At 56.6% G+C, this 16,939-nt stretch overlaps 1 protein-coding gene across 2 annotated transcripts; it reads right to left on the reverse strand.

The window, feature by feature from the left end:
- Positions 1 to 1,347: 1,347 nt before the first annotated feature.
- On the reverse strand, positions 1,348 to 14,942 carry PBK (PDZ binding kinase). Of its 2 annotated transcripts, none has more exons than XM_051774569.1 (9): positions 14,797 to 14,942; positions 13,938 to 13,960; positions 13,344 to 13,402; positions 11,912 to 12,002; positions 11,255 to 11,397; positions 8,050 to 8,219; positions 7,016 to 7,145; positions 4,597 to 4,767; positions 1,348 to 1,872 (listed from the first exon to the last, which is right to left on the reverse strand). In XM_051774569.1, the coding sequence occupies exons 1-9, from the start codon at positions 14,935 to 14,937 to the stop codon at positions 1,664 to 1,666; spliced, it is 1,137 nt and encodes a 378-aa protein (XP_051630529.1). In that variant the 5' UTR covers positions 14,938 to 14,942; the 3' UTR covers positions 1,348 to 1,663. The 2 variants fall into 2 exon arrangements, with proteins under 2 accessions (XP_051630529.1, XP_051630530.1); XM_051774570.1 differs by having other exon boundaries at positions 13,948 to 13,960; positions 14,797 to 14,879.
- Between the last annotated feature and the right edge of the window lie 1,997 nt (positions 14,943 to 16,939).

The raw sequence follows: 16,939 nt of genomic DNA on the forward strand, positions 1-16,939 counted from the left end.
AGGAGCACACACACTTCCCACCCCTCACCCAAACACCTGGAGAAAAACCCATCCCAAAAAAAAACCAACTCCACACTGGAATTCCCAAACCCCTTTATTGAACACAAAACCAGGGAAAACCCATCCCAAAAAAAATGGGAGGGAGAAGGGTCTGGAACCTTTGATCCTTCTGGGGCCCTTCCAGCAGGGATAGCCCAGGATTTTAGGACAATATTCCACAATTTTAGGACAATACCCCACGATTTTAGGACAATATTCCATGATTTCTGGACCATATTCCACGATTTTAGAACAATATTCCATGATTTTAGGACAATGTCCCAGGATTTTAGGACAATATTCCACAATTTCAGGATGATATTCTACAATTTTAGGACAATATTCCACAATCTTAGGACAATATCCCACGATTTTAGGACAATATTCCACGATTTCAGGACAATATCCCACGATATTAGGACAATATTCCCTGATTTTAGGACGATATTCCATGATTTTAGGATGATATTTCACAATTTTAGGACAATATCCCACGATTTTAGAACAATATCCCAGGATTTTAGGACAATATCCCACGATTTTAGAACAATATCCCAGTATTTCAGGACATTATTCCATGATTTCAGGACAATATCCCAGGATTTCAGGACAATCTCCTCCCCTCAGGAGCACACACACTTCCCAGCCCTCACCCAAACACCTGGAGAAAAACCCATCCCAAAAAAAATCAACTCCACACTGGAATTCCCCAAACCCTTTATTTTTTAACACAAAACCAGGGAAAACCCATCCCAAAAAAAAAGGGAGGGAGAAGGGTCTGGAACCTTTGATCCTTCTGGGGCCCTTCCAGCAGGGATAGCCCAGGATTTCAGGACAATATCTCAGGATTTCTGGACAATATTCTACAATTTTAGGACAACATTCCACAATTTTACGAAAATATTCCACGATTTTAGGACAACATTCCACGATTTTAGAACAATATTCCAGGATTTTAGGACGATATCCCATGATTTTAGGACGACATTACACGATTTCAGGACAATATCCCAGGATTTTAGGACAATACTCCGTGATTTTAGGACGATATTCCACAAATTCAGGACAATATCCCAGGATTTTAGGACAATATCCCACAAATTCAGGACAATATCCCAGGATTTTAGGACTATTCCCTGATTTCAGGACAATATCCCACGATTATAGGACAATATTCCCTGATTTTAGGACGATATTCCATGATTTTAGGATGATATTTCACAATTTTAGGACAATATCCCACGATTTTAGAACAATATCCCAGTATTTTAGAACAATATCCCACGATTTTAGGACAATATTCCACAATTTTAGGACAATATTCCAAGATTTCAGGACAATATCCCAGGATTTCAGGACAATATCCCAGGATTTCAGGACAGTCTCCTCCCCTCAGGAGCACACACACTTCCCACCCGTCACCCAAACGCCTGGAAAAAAACCAGGGAAAAAACCCAACAACTCCACACTGGAATTCCCAAACCCCTTTATTTACCACAAAACCAGGGAAAACCCATCCCAAAAAAAACCAAAAAGGACCTCAAACCCTCTCCCGGAGCTCATTCCCCAGGGAGTGAGGGAGGAGGTCGGGAGGTTTTCCCGGCGGCGCTCCCGGGATCCCGGCTCAGGGCTGGGGCTGGATCCCTTCCAGCGCCTCCAGGATCCGGGCGGCCGAGGGCCTTTTCCCGGGATCTTGGGAAGTGCAGACGGAGAAGAGGTCGATGATGGGCTGGTAGGAGGGGTCCTGCAGCTCCGCCAGGTTCAGGGCCGGGCGCGTCCCCAGCGCAGAGTAAAAGGCGGCCTCGTCGAAGAGATCCTCGTCCAGGGAATCCTCTGGAGAGGGGGGGAAACAGGGATACGGGGGGTGAATCCCGTGGGATTGGGGATCCGGGGACTGGGCGGGAAGAGCCCTCAAATCCCATCCTGTTCCACACCTCCCGCTGTCCCAGGGGGTCCCACCCAGCCTGGGACACTGCCAGGGATCCAGGGGCAGCCACAGCTTCTCTGGGAATTCCAGCCCAGCCCCTCCCCACCCTCCCAGCCAGGAATCCCTTCCCAATCTCCCCCCCAAATCTCCCCTTTCCCACTGGGATCCATTCCCTGGGGCCTGGCATTCCAGGCCCTCATCCCCAGTCCCTCTCCAGCTCTCCTGGAGCCCCTTCAGGCTCTGGAATGTGCTCCAAGCTCTCCCGGGATCCTTCCCTTCTCCAGCCTGGCCATTCCCAGCTCTCCCAGCCTGGCTCCAGAGGTTCTCCAGCCCTGGGAACATCTCCATGTCCAGGGAAGGGAATGGAGCTGGGAAGGGGCTGGAGAACAGGGAATATCTGAGGGAGCTGGGAAGGGGCTCATCCCAGAGAAAAGAGGGATCAGGAGGGACCTTTTCCCACCCCACAACTCCCTGCCAGGGGTCCCCAATTCCCAGGGAACGAGGGACAGGAGGAGAGGGAACGGCCTCCAGCTGGGCCAGGGGAGGGGCAGGTGGGATATTGGGAACAATTCCCACATGGAAATGGTGGTTAAACACTGGAATGAACTTCCCAGGGCAGGGCTGGAGTCGCCATTCCTGGAGGGATTTCAGATCCCTGTGGATGTGGCCCTTGGGGACACGGGGCAGGGGTGGCCTTGGAAGTGCTTGGACTCCGTGATCCCAGAGGGATTTTCCAACCTGAACTATCCCTAAAGATCCTGTGCCATCCTGGCACTGTCCCAGCTCCCCACAATTCCCTGGCAGGAAGTTCCAGGAGGTCCCCAATTCCCAGGGAACGAGGGACAGGAGGAGAGGGAACGGCCTCCAATATCCCTCCAGGCTCAGCTGGGATATTGGGAACAATTCCCACATGGAAAGGGCTGTCCCAGGGCAGGCACTGGGAACAATTCCCACATGGAAAGGGCTGTCCCAGGGCAGGCACTGGGAACAATTCCCACATGGAAAGTGCTATCCCAGGGCAGGCTCATCTGGGGACAATTCCCACATGGAAAAGGCCTATCCCAGGGCAGGCACTGGGAACAATTCCCACATGGAAAGGCCTATCCCAGGGCAGGCTCAGCTGGGACACTGGGGACAATTCCCCCATGGAAAGGACTGTCCCAGGACAGGCTCAGCTGGGATATTGGGGACCATTCCCACATGGAAAGGGCAGTGCCAGGGCAGGCTCAGCCGGGAACAATTCCCACATGGAAAGGGCTGTCCCAGGGCAGGCTCAGCTGGGACACTGGGGACAATTCCCACATGGAAAGGCCTATCCCAGGGCAGGCTCAGCTGGAACATTGGGGACAATTCCTGCATGGAAAAGGCTGTCCCAGGGCAGGCACTGGGAACAATTCCCACATGGAAAGTGCTATCCCAGGGCAGGCTCAGCCGGGAACAATTCCCCCATGGAAAGGGCTGTCCCAGGGCAGGCTCAGCTGGGACACTGGGAACAATTCCCACATGGAAAGGGCTGTCCCAGGGCAGGCTCAGCTGGGACACTGGGAACAATTCCCACATGGAAAGGGCTGTCCCAGGGCAGGCTCAGCTGGGATATTGGGAACCATTCCCACATGGAAAGGGCTGTCCCAGGGCAGGCTCAGCTGGGACACTGGGGACAATTCCCACATGGAAAGGCCTATCCCAGGGCAGGCTCAGCTGGGATATTGGGAACCATTCCCACATGGAAAGGGCTGTCCCAGGGCAGGCACTGGGAACAAATCCCACATGGAAAGTGCTATCCCAGGGCAGGCTCATCTGGGGACAATTCCCCCATGGAAAGGGCTGTGCCAGGACAGGCTCAGCTGGAACACTGGGGACAATTCCCCCATGGAAAGGGCTGTGCCAGGGCAGGCTCAGCTGGGATACTGGGGAACAATTCCCACATAGAAAAGGCCTATCCCAGGGCAGGCACTGGGGACAATTCCCCCATGGAAAGGGCTGTCCCAGGGCAGGCACTGGGAACAAATCCCACATGGAAAGGGCTGTCCCAGGGGAGGCTCAGCTGGGACATTGGGAACAATTCCCCCATGGAAAGGGCTGTCCCAGGGCAGGCTCAGCTGGGATATTGGGAACCATTCCCACATGGAAAGGGCTGTCCCAGGGCAGGCACTGGGAACAATTCCCACATGGAAAGGGCTGTGCCAGGACAGGCTCAGCTGGGACACTGGGAACAATTCCTGCATGGAAAAGGCTGTCCCAGGAGAGGCTCAGCTGGGATACTGGGAACAATTCCCACATGGAAAGGGCTGTGCCAGGACAGGCTCAGCTGAGACACTGGGAACAATTCCCCCATGGAAAGGGCTGTCCCAGGGCAGGCTCAGCTGGGAACCATTCCCCCATGGAAAGGGCAGTGCCAGGGGAGGCTCAGCTGGGATATTGGGAACAATTCCCCCATGGAAAGGGCTGTCCCAGGGCAGGCACTGGGAACAAATCCCACATGGAAAGGGCTGTGCCAGGAGAGGCTCAGCTGGGATATTGGGGACCATTCCCACATGGAAAGGGCTATCCCGGGACAGGCTCAGCCGTGACACTGGTGACAATTCCCCCATGGAAAGGGCTATCCCGGGAATGTGGTTCCCCCCCCAGACCTTCGTCCCCGGTGCCCAGCTGCAGGTGTGGCACGCTCAGGGTCAGCATCTCCCACAGGGTGAGCCCGAAGGCGAAGATGTCGGCTCTGTCCGTGATGGTCCCGCCCTCCTCCAGCGCCTCCCGGGGCTTCCAGGGCTCCGTGCCCACGTAGCACAGCCGGGGGTCACTCACTGCCGGGGGGGAGGAAGGAAAAGGCACCCTCTGGAATGGCTTTTCCATGGAAAAGGACCCCGCCCGGCTCCCCCCTGGCGAGGAGGGGGGGGAATTCCCGTCCCTGCATTGTTCCCATGGATTAAAGCCTTTGGAATTCCCAGGGCAGCTCCTTTGGGGAGCCCGGATCTGGTTGGTTCCCACATTCCCCCCCCCCCTCCCCGGGTGGGAATCTGGCCCCGTGGCAGTGCCAGGGATCCCAGATTTCCCAAGATTCCCGGTAAAAGCTTCTCCCTTGCCCGCATTCCTCCTGTCCCGCTGCCTCCTGCCCTTGGATCCCCCTCTGACCTTCCCGGGAATTCCCAGGGAATTCCAACCCTCTAACCCTTCCAGGAATTCCCAGGGAATTCTAACCTTCTAACCCTCCAGAGAATTCCCAGGGAATTCTAACCCTCTAACCCTCCTGGAATTCCCAGGGAATTCCAACCCTCTAACCCTCCCAAGAATTCCCAGGGAATTCCAACCCTCTAACCCTCCAGGAAATTCCCAGGGAATTCTAACCTTCTAACCCTCCTGGGAATTCCCAGGGAATTCTAAGCCTCTAACCCTCCCAAGAATTCTAACCCTCTAACCCTCCCAGGAATTCCCAGGGAATTCTAACCCTCTAACCCTCCCCAGAATTCCCAGGGAATTCTAACCCTCTAACCCTCCCCAGAATTCCCAGGGAATTCCAACCCTCTAACCCTCCCAGGAATTCTAACCCTGTAACCCTCCAAGAATTCCCAGGGAATTCCAACCCTGTAACCCTCCCATGAATTCCCAGGGAATTCCAACCCTCATGGGAATTCCCAGGGAATTCCAACCCTCTAACCCTCCCAGGAATTCCCAGGCAATTCCAACCCTCCCATGAATTCCCAGGGAATTCCAACCCTCTAACCCTCCCCAGGAATTCCCAGGCAATTCCAACCCTCCCAAGAATTCCCAGGGAATTCCAACCCTCTAACCCTCCCGGGAATTCCCAGGGAATTCTAACCCTCCAGAGAATTCCCAGGGAATTCTAACCTTCTAACTCTCCTGGGAATTGCAACCCTCTAACCCTCCTGGGAATTCCCAGGGAATTCCAACCCTCTAACCCTCCCCAGGAATTCCCAGGGAATTCTAACCCTCTAACCCTCCCAGGAATTCCCAGGGAATTCCAACCCTCTAACTCTCCCGGGAATTCCCAGGGAATTCCAACCCTCTAACCCTCCCAGGAATTCCCAGGGAATTCTTACCCTCTAACTCTCCTGGGAATTCCCAGGGAATTCTAACCCTCTAACCCTCCCAGGAATTCCCAGGGAATTCTAACCCTCCCAGGAATTCCCAGGGAATTCTAACCCTCTAACCCTCCCAGGAATTCCCAGGGAATTCCAACCCTCTAACCCTCCCAGATTCCAAAATTCCCATTAAAAGCTTCTCCCTTGCCCACATTCCTCCCATCCCGCTGCCTCCTGCCCTTGGATCCCCCTCTAACCTTCCCAGGAATTCCCAGGGAATTCTAACCTTGCCAGGAATTCCCAGGGAATTCCAACCCTCTAACCCTCCAGGGAATTCCCATGGAATTCTAACCTTCTAACCCTCCTGGGAATTCCCAGGGAATTCTAACCCTCTAACCCTCCCAGGAATTCCCAGGGAATTCTAACCCTCTAACCTGCTCCAGAATTCTCAGGGAATTCCAACCCTCTAACCCTCCCCAGGAATTCCCAGGCAATTCCAACCCTCCCATGAATTCCCAGGCAATTCCAACCCTCTAACCCTCCCCAGGAATTCCCAGGCAATTCCAACCCTCCCAAGAATTCCCAGGGAATTCCAACCCTCTAACCCTCCCGGGAATTCCCAGGGAATTCTAACCCTCCAGAGAATTCCCAGGGAATTCTAACCTTCTAGCTCTCCTGGGAATTGTAACCCTCTAACCCTCTTGGGAATTCCCAGGGAATTCCAACCCTCTAACCCTCCCAGGAATTCCCAGGGAATTCTCACCCTCCAGAGAATTCCCAGGGAATTCTAACCTAGCTCTCCTGGGAATTGTAACCCTCTAACCCTCCCCAGGAATTCCCAGGCAATTCCAACCCTCCCATGAATTCCCAGGGAATTCCAACCCTCTAACCCTCCCCGGGACTTCCCAGGCAATCCCACCCTCCCGTGGAGCTTCGTTCCCCCAACCCCGCGGTGAGAGCGGCTCCAGCGGGCCCGGAATTCCCGGGATTCGGCATTCCCGGGAGCGCTCACCGGTCATGTTCTCATCCAGGGGCAGGGACACCCCCACGTCGCAGATCTTGACGGCCTCGAAGTCCCCCCGGACCACCACGTTGGGGGACTTGATGTCCCCGTGCAGCAGCTTCTTCTCGCCGTGCAGGTACTGGGGGGAGCCGGGAAAAACCCCTTGGATCGGGATAAGGGAGCGCCAGAGGCCGGGAATGTCGGGATATTTCATCTGCTCGGCCCTAAAAACTCAGGGAACGGCTCCGGAATCTGCTCCCGGTGGGGAGGGATGTGGAGGATCATCTGGATCCGTCCATGGGTTGCTCCGAGGTGGCCTTGGGGCAATTCCAGGGGTGTGGGGGGGGGGGTTTGGATGCTTTGGGAAGCATTCCCAGGGACACCGAGGTCTCCTCCTTGGAGGACATCGACATTCCAGCTCATCCCACCAAAACCACCCCCGGCCACACGGGATGGGAGAGGGAATAAAACCACCTGGACTGGGATTTTCCCGCTGCAGGGACCCAAGGGGGTGAATCCAAAGGGGCTGGGAGAGGGAGGCTGGGAGAGCTGGGAATGTTCACCTGGAGAAGGGTGAATTCCCTTCCCAGGGAGGAGCTGGGCTGGGGATGGATCCAATGGCAGGCTCTGGCTCCAGGCTGGGAGAGCTGGGAATGGGCAGGCTGGAGAAGGGAAGGATCCCGGGAGAGCTTGGAGCACATTCCAGAGCCTGAAGGGGCTCCAGGAGAGCTGGAGAGGGACTGGGGATGAGGGCCTGGAATGCCAGGCCCCAGGGAATGGATCCCAGTGGGAAAGGGGAGATTTGGGGGGGAGATTGGGAAGGGATTCCTGGCTGGGAGGGTGGGGAGGGGCTGGGCTGGAATTCCCAGAGAAGCTGTGGCTGCCCCTGGATCCCTGGCAGTGTCCAAGGCCAGGTTGGATTCCCTGGGATAGCGGGAGGTGTCCCTGAACATGGAATGGGGGGTGGGACCGGATGAATCCCTTCATTCCATGGCTATTCCCAATCCCTGGAGCACCAGGAACACCCCCCCCCCCCCCCGTACCTTCAGCCCCCTGGCCATGCTCAGGGCCACCTGGAAGATGGTTCTGGCCGGGAAGGGGCCCAGGCCCTTCTCCCTCCTCTCCTCGATCAGGTCGTTGAGGGACTTTTCCCCCCCGAATTCCATGGCCAGGCACAGGCTGCCATCCGGAGCCTCCGTGAGAGCCCGGTACCCTGGAACGGGGGTGGGAACGGGGAGAGGGGGCGGGAACACGTCAGGGAGTGGGTTTGGGTGGGGAGGGACCTCAAATCCCATCCCATTCCATGTTCAGGGACACCTCCCGCTGTCCCAGGGGATCCAACCCGGCCTTGGACACTGCCAGGGATCCAGGGGCAGCCACAGCTTCCCTGGGAATTCCAGCCCAGCCCCTCCCAACCCTCCCAGCCAGGAATCCCTTCCCAATCTCCCCCCCCAAATCTCCCCTTTCCCACTGGGATCCATTCCCTGGGGCCTGGCATTCCAGGCCCTCATCCCCAGTCCCAAGTTTACCCAGAATCCACTCAAATTCACACAAATTCACCCCAAATCCACCCAAATTCACCCAGAATCCCCCCAAATTTACCCAGAATCTATTCAAGTTCACAGAAATTCACTCAAAATCCACTCAAATTTACCCAGAATCCACTCAAGTTCACACAAATTCACCCAAAATCCATTCAAATTCACCCAAATTCACCCAAAATCCACTCAAATTCACACCAAATCCCCCCAAATTTACCCAGAATCCACTCAAATTCCCACAAATTCACCCAAAATCCACCCAAATTTACCCAGAATCCACTCAAATTCACACAAATTCACCCAAAATCCACCCAAATTCACCCAGAATCTACTCAAATTCACACAAATTCACCCAAATCCACCCAAATTTACCCAGAATCCACTCAAGTTCACCCAAATTCACCCAAAATCCACTCAAATTCACCCAAATTCACCCAGAATCCACCCAAATTCACCCAGAATCCACCCAAATTCACCCAAAATCCACCCAAATTTACCTAGAATCCACTCAAGTTTACACAAATTCACCCAAAATCCACTCAAATTCACCCAAAATCCACTCAAATTCACCCAAAATCCACCCAAATTTACCTAGAATCCACTCAAGTTCATACAAATTCACTCAAAATTCACACAAATTCACCCAGAACCCACCCAATTTTACCCAGAATCCACTCAAATTCACACAAATTCACCCAAAATCCACTCAAATTCACACAAAATCCCCCCAAATTTACCCAGAATCCACTCAAGTTCACACAAATTCACTCAAAATCCACTCAAATTTAGCCAAATTCACCCCAAATCCACCCAAATTTACCCAGAATCCACTCAAATTCACACAAATTCACTCAAAATCCACTCAAATTTACCCAGAATCCACTCAAATTCATCCAAATTCATCCAAAATCCACTTAAATTCACCCCAAATCCACCCAAATTTACCCAGAATCCACTCAAGTTCACCCAAATTTTTGCGAAAAGTCACAAAAAAAACCCCTCAAAAAATAAAAAAAAAATTCCAAAAAATTCAGAAAAACATCCCCCAAAAATTAAAAAAAAAAAATCCGAAAAAATTCCTCAAAATTCCCCCAGAATTCCCAACCCCCCTTTTTTTCCCCCCTCCCCGAAAAAGATCCTGAAAGGTCACAATAAGAAAAAAACCCCAAAAATTAAAAAAAAAAATCAAAAACAATTCAGGAAAAAATCCCCAAAAATTCCCCCAGAATTCCCAACCCCCCTTTTATTCCCCCTCCCCAAAAAAAAGGTCCTCAAAGCCACAATAAAAATAAAAATAAAAAAACCACCAAAAAATCGGGAAAAAAAAATCAAAAAAATTCAGGAAAAAAATCCAAAAAAATTCCCAAAAATTCCCCAAAAATTCCCAAGCTCTCCCTGGATCCTCCCCTTCCCCAATCCCACCTTCCCTCCAGGTTTTCCCCTTCCCAGCCCTGCCCAGGAGCCCTCCAAGCAGAGGGAATGTTTGCCCTTGGAAAAGTCAGGGCTGCCCCTGCCCCCGAATTGGGGCCTTTTCCCAAAATTCCATGGAGGCAGCAATTCCCACCCAATTCCAACCCTGGAACACCCCAAACAGGAGGACCACGAGGAGCCCAAGGTGTTTTTTGGGATGTTGGACCAAGACAAGGGCAGGAATTAAACGCGGGGGTGAGGAAACATCTCCCAACATTCCCACCAGGAGAGCCAGGGTGGGATAAACTTATCCATTGTCACCTGGAATTCCGGACAGGGAGGGACCTCTGGGCTCCTGGAGTGGCCCCTTGGGAACAGGGAGCACCCTGGGCACTGCTGGGGCACATCCAGGGGGGATTTTGGGAATAATTCCTCCATGGAAAGGGTTTCCTGGCCCTGGTGGAGTCGCCATTCCCGGGGGGATTTAAATCCCTGGGGATGTGGCCCTTGGGGACAGGGCTCTGTGGTGTCCAAGGGTTTGGGAATCCCAGGATAAGCCAAGTCCTGTGGCTGTGGATGTCACAGGGATCCCATGGCCTGGGGACGAGGGATGGAGGGACAGGCCCCAGGGAATGGATCCCAGTGGGAAAGGGGGGATTTGGGGGGGAGATTGGGAAGGGATTCCTGGCTGGGAGGGTGGGGAGGGGCTGGGCTGGAATTCCCAGAGAAGCTGTGGCTGCCCCTGGATCCCTGGGAGTGTCCAAGAAAAGGCTGGAGCCACCTGGGATAGTGGGAAGTGTCCCTGAACATGGAATGGGATGGGATTCAATGCCCCTTCCCACCCAAACCATTCCAGCATTCCAGGATAAAGGACACTCAGAATCCACTCAGAGGGATTTTTCTGGAATGTGGGGATGGAAAAGGCAGGAAAGGGGAAGGGAGACCCTGCCCTGAGTGCCGAGATTCCCAGGGAACCCCCTTGTTCCCGGAACTCCTTCCCAGGGAGGAGCTGGGCTGGGGATGGATCCAATGGCAGGCTCTGGCTCCAGGCTGGGAGAGCTGGGAATGGCCAGGCTGGAGAAGGGAAGGATCCCGGGAGAGCTTGGAGCACATTCCAGAGGCTGAAGGGGCTCCAGGAGAGCTGGAGAGGGACTGGGGATGAGGGCCTGGAATGCCAGGCCCCAGGGAATGGATCCCAGTGGGAAAGGGGAGATTTGGGGGGAGATTGGGAAGGGATTCCCGGCTGGGAGGGCGGGAAGGCTCCAGAATTCCCGATTTCCCCGCCCTGGGAACTCACCCACGATGTTGGGATGCTGGAGGTCCCGCAGGATTTTGGCCTCTTCCCTCAGCCTGTCCCTGTAGAGGCTCTGCTGGCTCCGGTTGCACTTGGAATTGATCTTCTTTATGGCCCAGGGGGAGCGGGACAAACCCCTGGGAGACCTGGAAAATCCCGGCGTGTCAGAGCCGCTCCCTCGGGATAACGCCGGGATGGGGGCCCCCGAGGGGCTGGGCTGGGGAACAGCTGCCTTTATTCCACGGAATTACGGAGCAGAAGTGCCAAAAGAACCGGAATGTGCCCCAGGTGGGCCCGGGAATGCTCTGCTCCTCCCTGGAATTCTCAGGGAGAGGGGAATTTGTGTCGGTTCCCATCTGGAGTTCCAGGAGGGATGCAGCTTGCCCTGAGGAGCCAGGAATGCACTCCAGAGCCCTGAATCCCTGGGAAAGGCTGATCCCAAAACAAAGGGCTCCTCCCCAGCCTGGACAAGCCCGGCACAGTCCCCACATCCCTCCCTGGGCTCCGGATCCGTGGGAAGGGAATCCGGCGGCACCCGGAGGGCGGTGACGGCACCGCTTTCCCTCTCAGAGCCCGTTTTCCATCCCCAGGGGGGGATTTTTGGGGAATAAAAGCTGCCCAATCCCTGTTCCCTGTCCCCCCTGAGCTCCCCCCACGCACCTTTTCATCAGGTACACGTTGACTCCGGTGCCGTATCCCAACTTCTGCATGAAGGGAGAGGCCGGGATAGTGACGGATACGGGCCCTGCATCTGCAAGGAAAAGGGAATCCCAGGGATCCCAGGGAAGTTCTGGAGCTCTTCCAGCTGGACACGAGCCCAGGTGGGCTCTGCTCCCCGGGGGATGAGGGGCAGGACAACAGGGAACGGCCTCGAGCTGTGCCAGGGCAGTGCCAGGGGATGTTGGGAATAATTCCTGCATGGAAAGGACTGTCCAGTGGTGGAGTTGCCATTCTCAGAGGGATTTAAAATCCCTGAGGATGTGGCACCTGGGGACGTGGCTCAGTGGTGGCCTTGGCAGCGGGAATGTGGCTCGGGAATGGTTGGACTCAATGGCCTTAAAAAGCTCTTTTCCAGCCCAAAGCATTCCATGATTCCCACTCGGATGCTCTGATCACAAACAACTTCCAGAACGAGTTGGGATTTCCATGGAAGCTCCTTCCAATCCCCCCTTTCCCCAGTATTCCCCCAGATTCCATCCCCTGATCCCTCGGCTGGTTCGATCCCAAAGGCAAAACAGATCCAGAGCTTCTGGTCCTTATCCCACAGTGAGGAATCCCGGGATGCACAAGGAGCTGGGATGGGACACGGGTGGGAAAACTGATCCCAAATGGCCACAGGGACATCCCAGAGCACAGGGAAACTGTGGATTCCCCATCCCTGGAAGTGTCCAAGGTTGGACGGGGCTTGGAGCAACCTGGGCTAGTGGGAGGTGTCCCTGAACATGGAATGGGATGGGATTTAAAATCCCTTCCCACCCAAACCATTCCAGGATTCCAGGATAAAGGACACTCAGGATCCACTCAGAGGGATTTTTATGGAATGTGGGGATGGAAAAGGCAGGAAAGGGGAAGGGAGACCCTGCCCTGAGTGCCGAGATTCCCAGGGAAACCCCTTGTTCCCGGAACTCCTTCCCAGGGAGGAGCTGGGCTGGGGATGGATCCAATGGCAGGCTCTGGCTCCAGGCTGGGAGAGCTGGGAATGGCCAGGCTGGAGAAGGGAAGGATCCCGGGAGAGCTTGGAGCACATTCCAGAGCCTGAAGGGGCTCCAGGAGAGCTGGAGAGGGACTGGGGATGAGGGCCTGGAATGCCAGGCCCCAGGGAATGGATCCCAGTGGGAAAGGGGAGATCTGGGGGGGAGATTGGGAAGGGATTCCTGGTTGGGAGGGTGGGGAGGGGCTGGGCTGGAATTCCCAGAGAAGCTGTGGCTGCCCCTGGATCCCTGGCAGTGTCCCGGGCCGGGTTGGATCCCCTGGGACAGCGGGAGGTGTCCCTGCCACCCAAAGCATTCCGTGATATTCCCTGTTTGGAATCACGGCCTTTGTCTTCCCAAGTGGCCTTTGGGGCCCCTCTGGGAATATTTTGGGATCTCACCTGGTCTCTCCCTGCGGGATGAGCTGGCTGGAGACTGGAAGGTGTCCATGGCTGGGATCCTACAGGACAAGAGGGGTGTCAAGGGGCAGGAAGGACACCAGGGGGGGTCCAAATTTGGGGGATTTGGGGGGGGTGGTCCCTGATTGAAGAGGTCCAGAGTTGGAGGGTGGGGGAGTGTCCCAGGTTGGGGTGGGGGGTCCCAGTTTGGGGGATTTGGGGGGTGGGTTCCAAATTGGGGGGGATGATGGAGAGGGGTCCAAACTTTTGGGGGGTCTCAAGGTCCAGAATTGGAGGGGTCCCAGGTTGGGGTGGGGGGTCCCAATTTGGGGGATTTGGGGGATGGGTTCCAAATTTGGGGGGATGATGGAGAGGGGTCCGAGGTTTGGGGGGGGGTCTCAAGGTCCAGAATTGGAGGGGGGGTGTCCCAGTTTGGGGTGGGAGTCTCAGTTTGGGGGTTATCTCAAAGCAGGGGAAGGGGGGGTGGCCCCTGGTTGGGGGGGTCCCAGATTAGGGAATTATGGGAGGGGGTTCCCAGGATGGGGGAGGTCCCAAATTGGGGTATTCAGGGGGTGCAGAGCCCCCCCCGCGTCCCACCTGGTCTCAGTTTTGGGTATCCGGGGTGTCCCAGCTCCTGGAATTGGGGGTTCCCAGGTTGGGGGGGTTCCCATATTGGGATATTCAGGGGGTGCAGAGCCCCCCCCGTGTCCCACCAGTGCCCAGGGGGTCTCACTTTTGGGTATCCGGAGTGTCCCAGCTCCTGGAATTGGGGGTTCCCATGTTGAGGGGGTCCCATATTGGGATATTCAGGGGGTGCAGAGCCCCCCCCGTGTCCCACCTGTGCCCAGGGGTCTCAGTCCAGGGGTATCCAGGGTGTCCCAGCCCCTGTTCCCGCTCCGGGAATTGAGGGTTCCCAGGTTGGGGGGTCCCAAATTGGGGTATTCAGGGGGTGCAGAGCCCCCCCCGTGTCCCACCCGTGCCCAGGGGTCTCAGTTTTGGGTATCCCGGGGGGGGGGGGGATGTCTCAGCCCCTGTTCCCCTTCCCGGCCGTTCCCGGAATTGGGGGTTCCCAGTTTGGGAGGGGGTCCCAGATTGGGGTATTTCGGGGGGTGCAGAGCCCCCTCCGTGTCCCGCCTGTGCTCGGGGGTCTCAGTTTTGGGTATCTGGGGGGGGGGGGTGTCTCAGCCCCTATTCCCCTTTCCGGCCATTCCTGGAGCTGGGGGTTCCCAGATTGGGGTATTCAGGGGGTGCAGAGCCCCCCCCGTGTCCCCCCTGTGCCCGGGGGTCTCAGTTTTGGGTATCCCGGGGGGAAGGATGTCTCAGCCCCTGTTCCCCTTCCCGGCCGCTCCCGGAATTGGGGGTTCCCAGGTTGGGGGGTCCCAGATTGGGGGATTCAGGGGCTGCAGAGCCCCTTCGTGTCCCACCTGTGCCCGGGGGTCTCAGTCCGGGGGTATCCGGGGGGTTTTGGGTCCCGTTTTCCCGATCCCGATCCCGATCCCGGATCAATCGCGGCCCTTCCAAATCGCGCGCGCCTTTCAAATCCCCGCGCGCGCACCGGACACGCCCCTTTTGTGGGCGGAGCCAACGGGCGACGCATGCGCGGTCCGGGCGAGGGGGCGTGGCCAGAGCGCTCACCACTGAGGGGGCGTGGTCAGTAAGCGGGGGGCGGGGCAAAGGTGTTGGGGGCGTGGCCTAAGGGAATGAGCAACCCCCGGGCGGGCCAAAGAAGGGGCGTGGTCAAGGGAAGAAGGCGTGGCCAGCGGGCGGTGGGCGGAGCTTGGGGCGGTTCCTCGGGAGTCCCCCGAGGGTTGGGGAGGGTTTGGGGGGGGGTTGAGGGATTTTGGGGGATCCCCAAGCCTTGGAGGGGATATGGGAGGGGTGCAGGAGGCCTTGGGGGGGATTTGGGGGACACCCGGGGGGGTCTGGGAGGGGTGAGAGTGATTTTGGGGGGTCCCAAAGCCTTGGGGGGGATTTTGGGGACACCCAGGGGGGTTGGGAGGGGTGTGAGTGATTTTGGGGGGTCCCAAAGCCTTGGGGGGGATCTGGCGGGACACCCGGGGGGAGTTTGGGGGTGTATGAGAGATTTTGGGGGGTCCCAACACCTTGGGGGGGATTTGGGGGCACATCGGGGGGGAGTTTGGGGATGTATAAGAGATTTTGGGGGGTCCCAAAGCCTTGTGGGGGATTTGGGGGACATTGGGGGGGTTGGAAGGGGTGCTAGTGATTTTGGGGGGTCCCAACACCTTGGGGGGGATTTGGGGGACAAATGGGGGGGTCTGGGAGGCGTGAGAGTGATTTTGGGGGGTCCTCAAGCCTTGGGGGGGATTTGGGGGACACCCGGGGGGGTCTGGGAGGGGTGAGAGTGATTTTGGGGGGTCCCAACACTTTGGGGGGGATTTGGGGGAAACCCGGGGGGGTTGAAAGGGGTGCGAGTGATTTTTGGGGTTCCCAAAGCCTTGGGGGGGATTTGGGGGGACACCCGGGGGGGTCTGGGAGGGGTGAGAGTGATTTTGGGGGGTCCCAAAGCCTTGGGGGGGATTTGGGGGACACCCGAGGGGGTCTGGGAGGGGTGTGAGTGATTTTGGGGGGTCCTCAAGCCTTGGGGGGGATTTGGGGGACAAATGGGGGGGTCTGGGAGGGGTGAGAGTGATTTTGGGGGGTCCTCAAGCCTTGGGGGGGATTTGGGGGACACCCGGGGGGGTCTGGGAGGGGGTGAGAGTGATTTTGGGGGGTCCCAACACCTTGAGGGGGATTTGGGGGACACCCGGGGGGATCTGGAAGGGGTGAGAGTGATTTTTGGGGTGTCCCCAAGCCTTGGGGAGGATTTGGGGGGGGTTTGAAAGGGGTGCGAGTGATTTTGGGGGGGTCCCAACACCTTAGGGGGGATTTGGGGGAAACCCGGGGGGGTTGGGACGGGTGAGAGTGATTTTTGGGGGGTCCCAACACCTTGGGGGGGATTTGGGGGACACCCAGGGGGGTTGGGAGGGGTGAGAGTGATTTTTGGGGGGTCCCAAAGCCTTGGAGGGGATTTGGGGGGACACCCGGGGGGAGTTTGGGGGTGTATGAGAGATTTTGGGGGGTCCCAACACCTTGGGGGGGATTTGGGGGCACATCGGGGGGGAGTTTGGGGATGTATAAGAGATTTTGGGGGGTCCCAAAGCCTTGTGGGGGATTTGGGGGACATTGGGGGGGTTGGAAGGGGTGCTAGTGATTTTGGGGGGTCCCAACACCTTGGGGGGGATTTGGGGGACAAATGGGGGGGTCTGGGAGGGGTGAGAGTGATTTTGGGGGGTCCTCAAGCCTTGGGGGGGATTTGGCGGACACCCGGGGGGGTCTGGGAGGGGTGAGAGTGATTTTGGGGGGTCCCAACACTTTGGGGGGGATTTGGGGGACACCCGAGGGGGTCTGGGAGGGGTGTGAGTGATTTTGGGGGATCCCAAAACCTTGGGGGGGATTTGGGGGAAACCCGGGGGGGTTGAAAGGGGTGCGAGTGATTTTTGGGGTTCCCAAAGCCTTGGGGGGGATTTGGGGGGACACCCGGGGGGGTCTGGGAGGGGTGAGAGTGATTTTTGGGGGGTCCCAACACCTTGGGGGGGATT

The sequence above is a fragment of the Manacus candei genome, unplaced genomic scaffold (assembly GCF_025592945.1).
Source record: "Manacus candei isolate 608988 ecotype Guabito, Panama unplaced genomic scaffold, ASM2559294v1 h1tg000206l, whole genome shotgun sequence".
NCBI classification, from domain to species: Eukaryota; Metazoa; Chordata; class Aves; order Passeriformes; family Pipridae; genus Manacus; species Manacus candei.

Bases quoted from the DNA above. Each gene is read 5' to 3' on its own strand.
- PBK (XM_051774569.1), bottom strand. From the start codon at position 14,937: ATGCGTCGCCCGTTGGCTCCGCCCACAAAAGGGGCGTGTCCGGTGCGC. The intron at 13,961-14,796 runs GGATACCCCCGG...GCTGGGACACCC, and splicing joins AACGGGACCCAAAACCCCCC to CGGATACCCAAAACTGAGAC. The intron at 12,003-13,343 runs GTGAGATCCCAA...TTTTCCTTGCAG, and splicing joins ATCCCGCAGGGAGAGACCAG to ATGCAGGGCCCGTATCCGTC.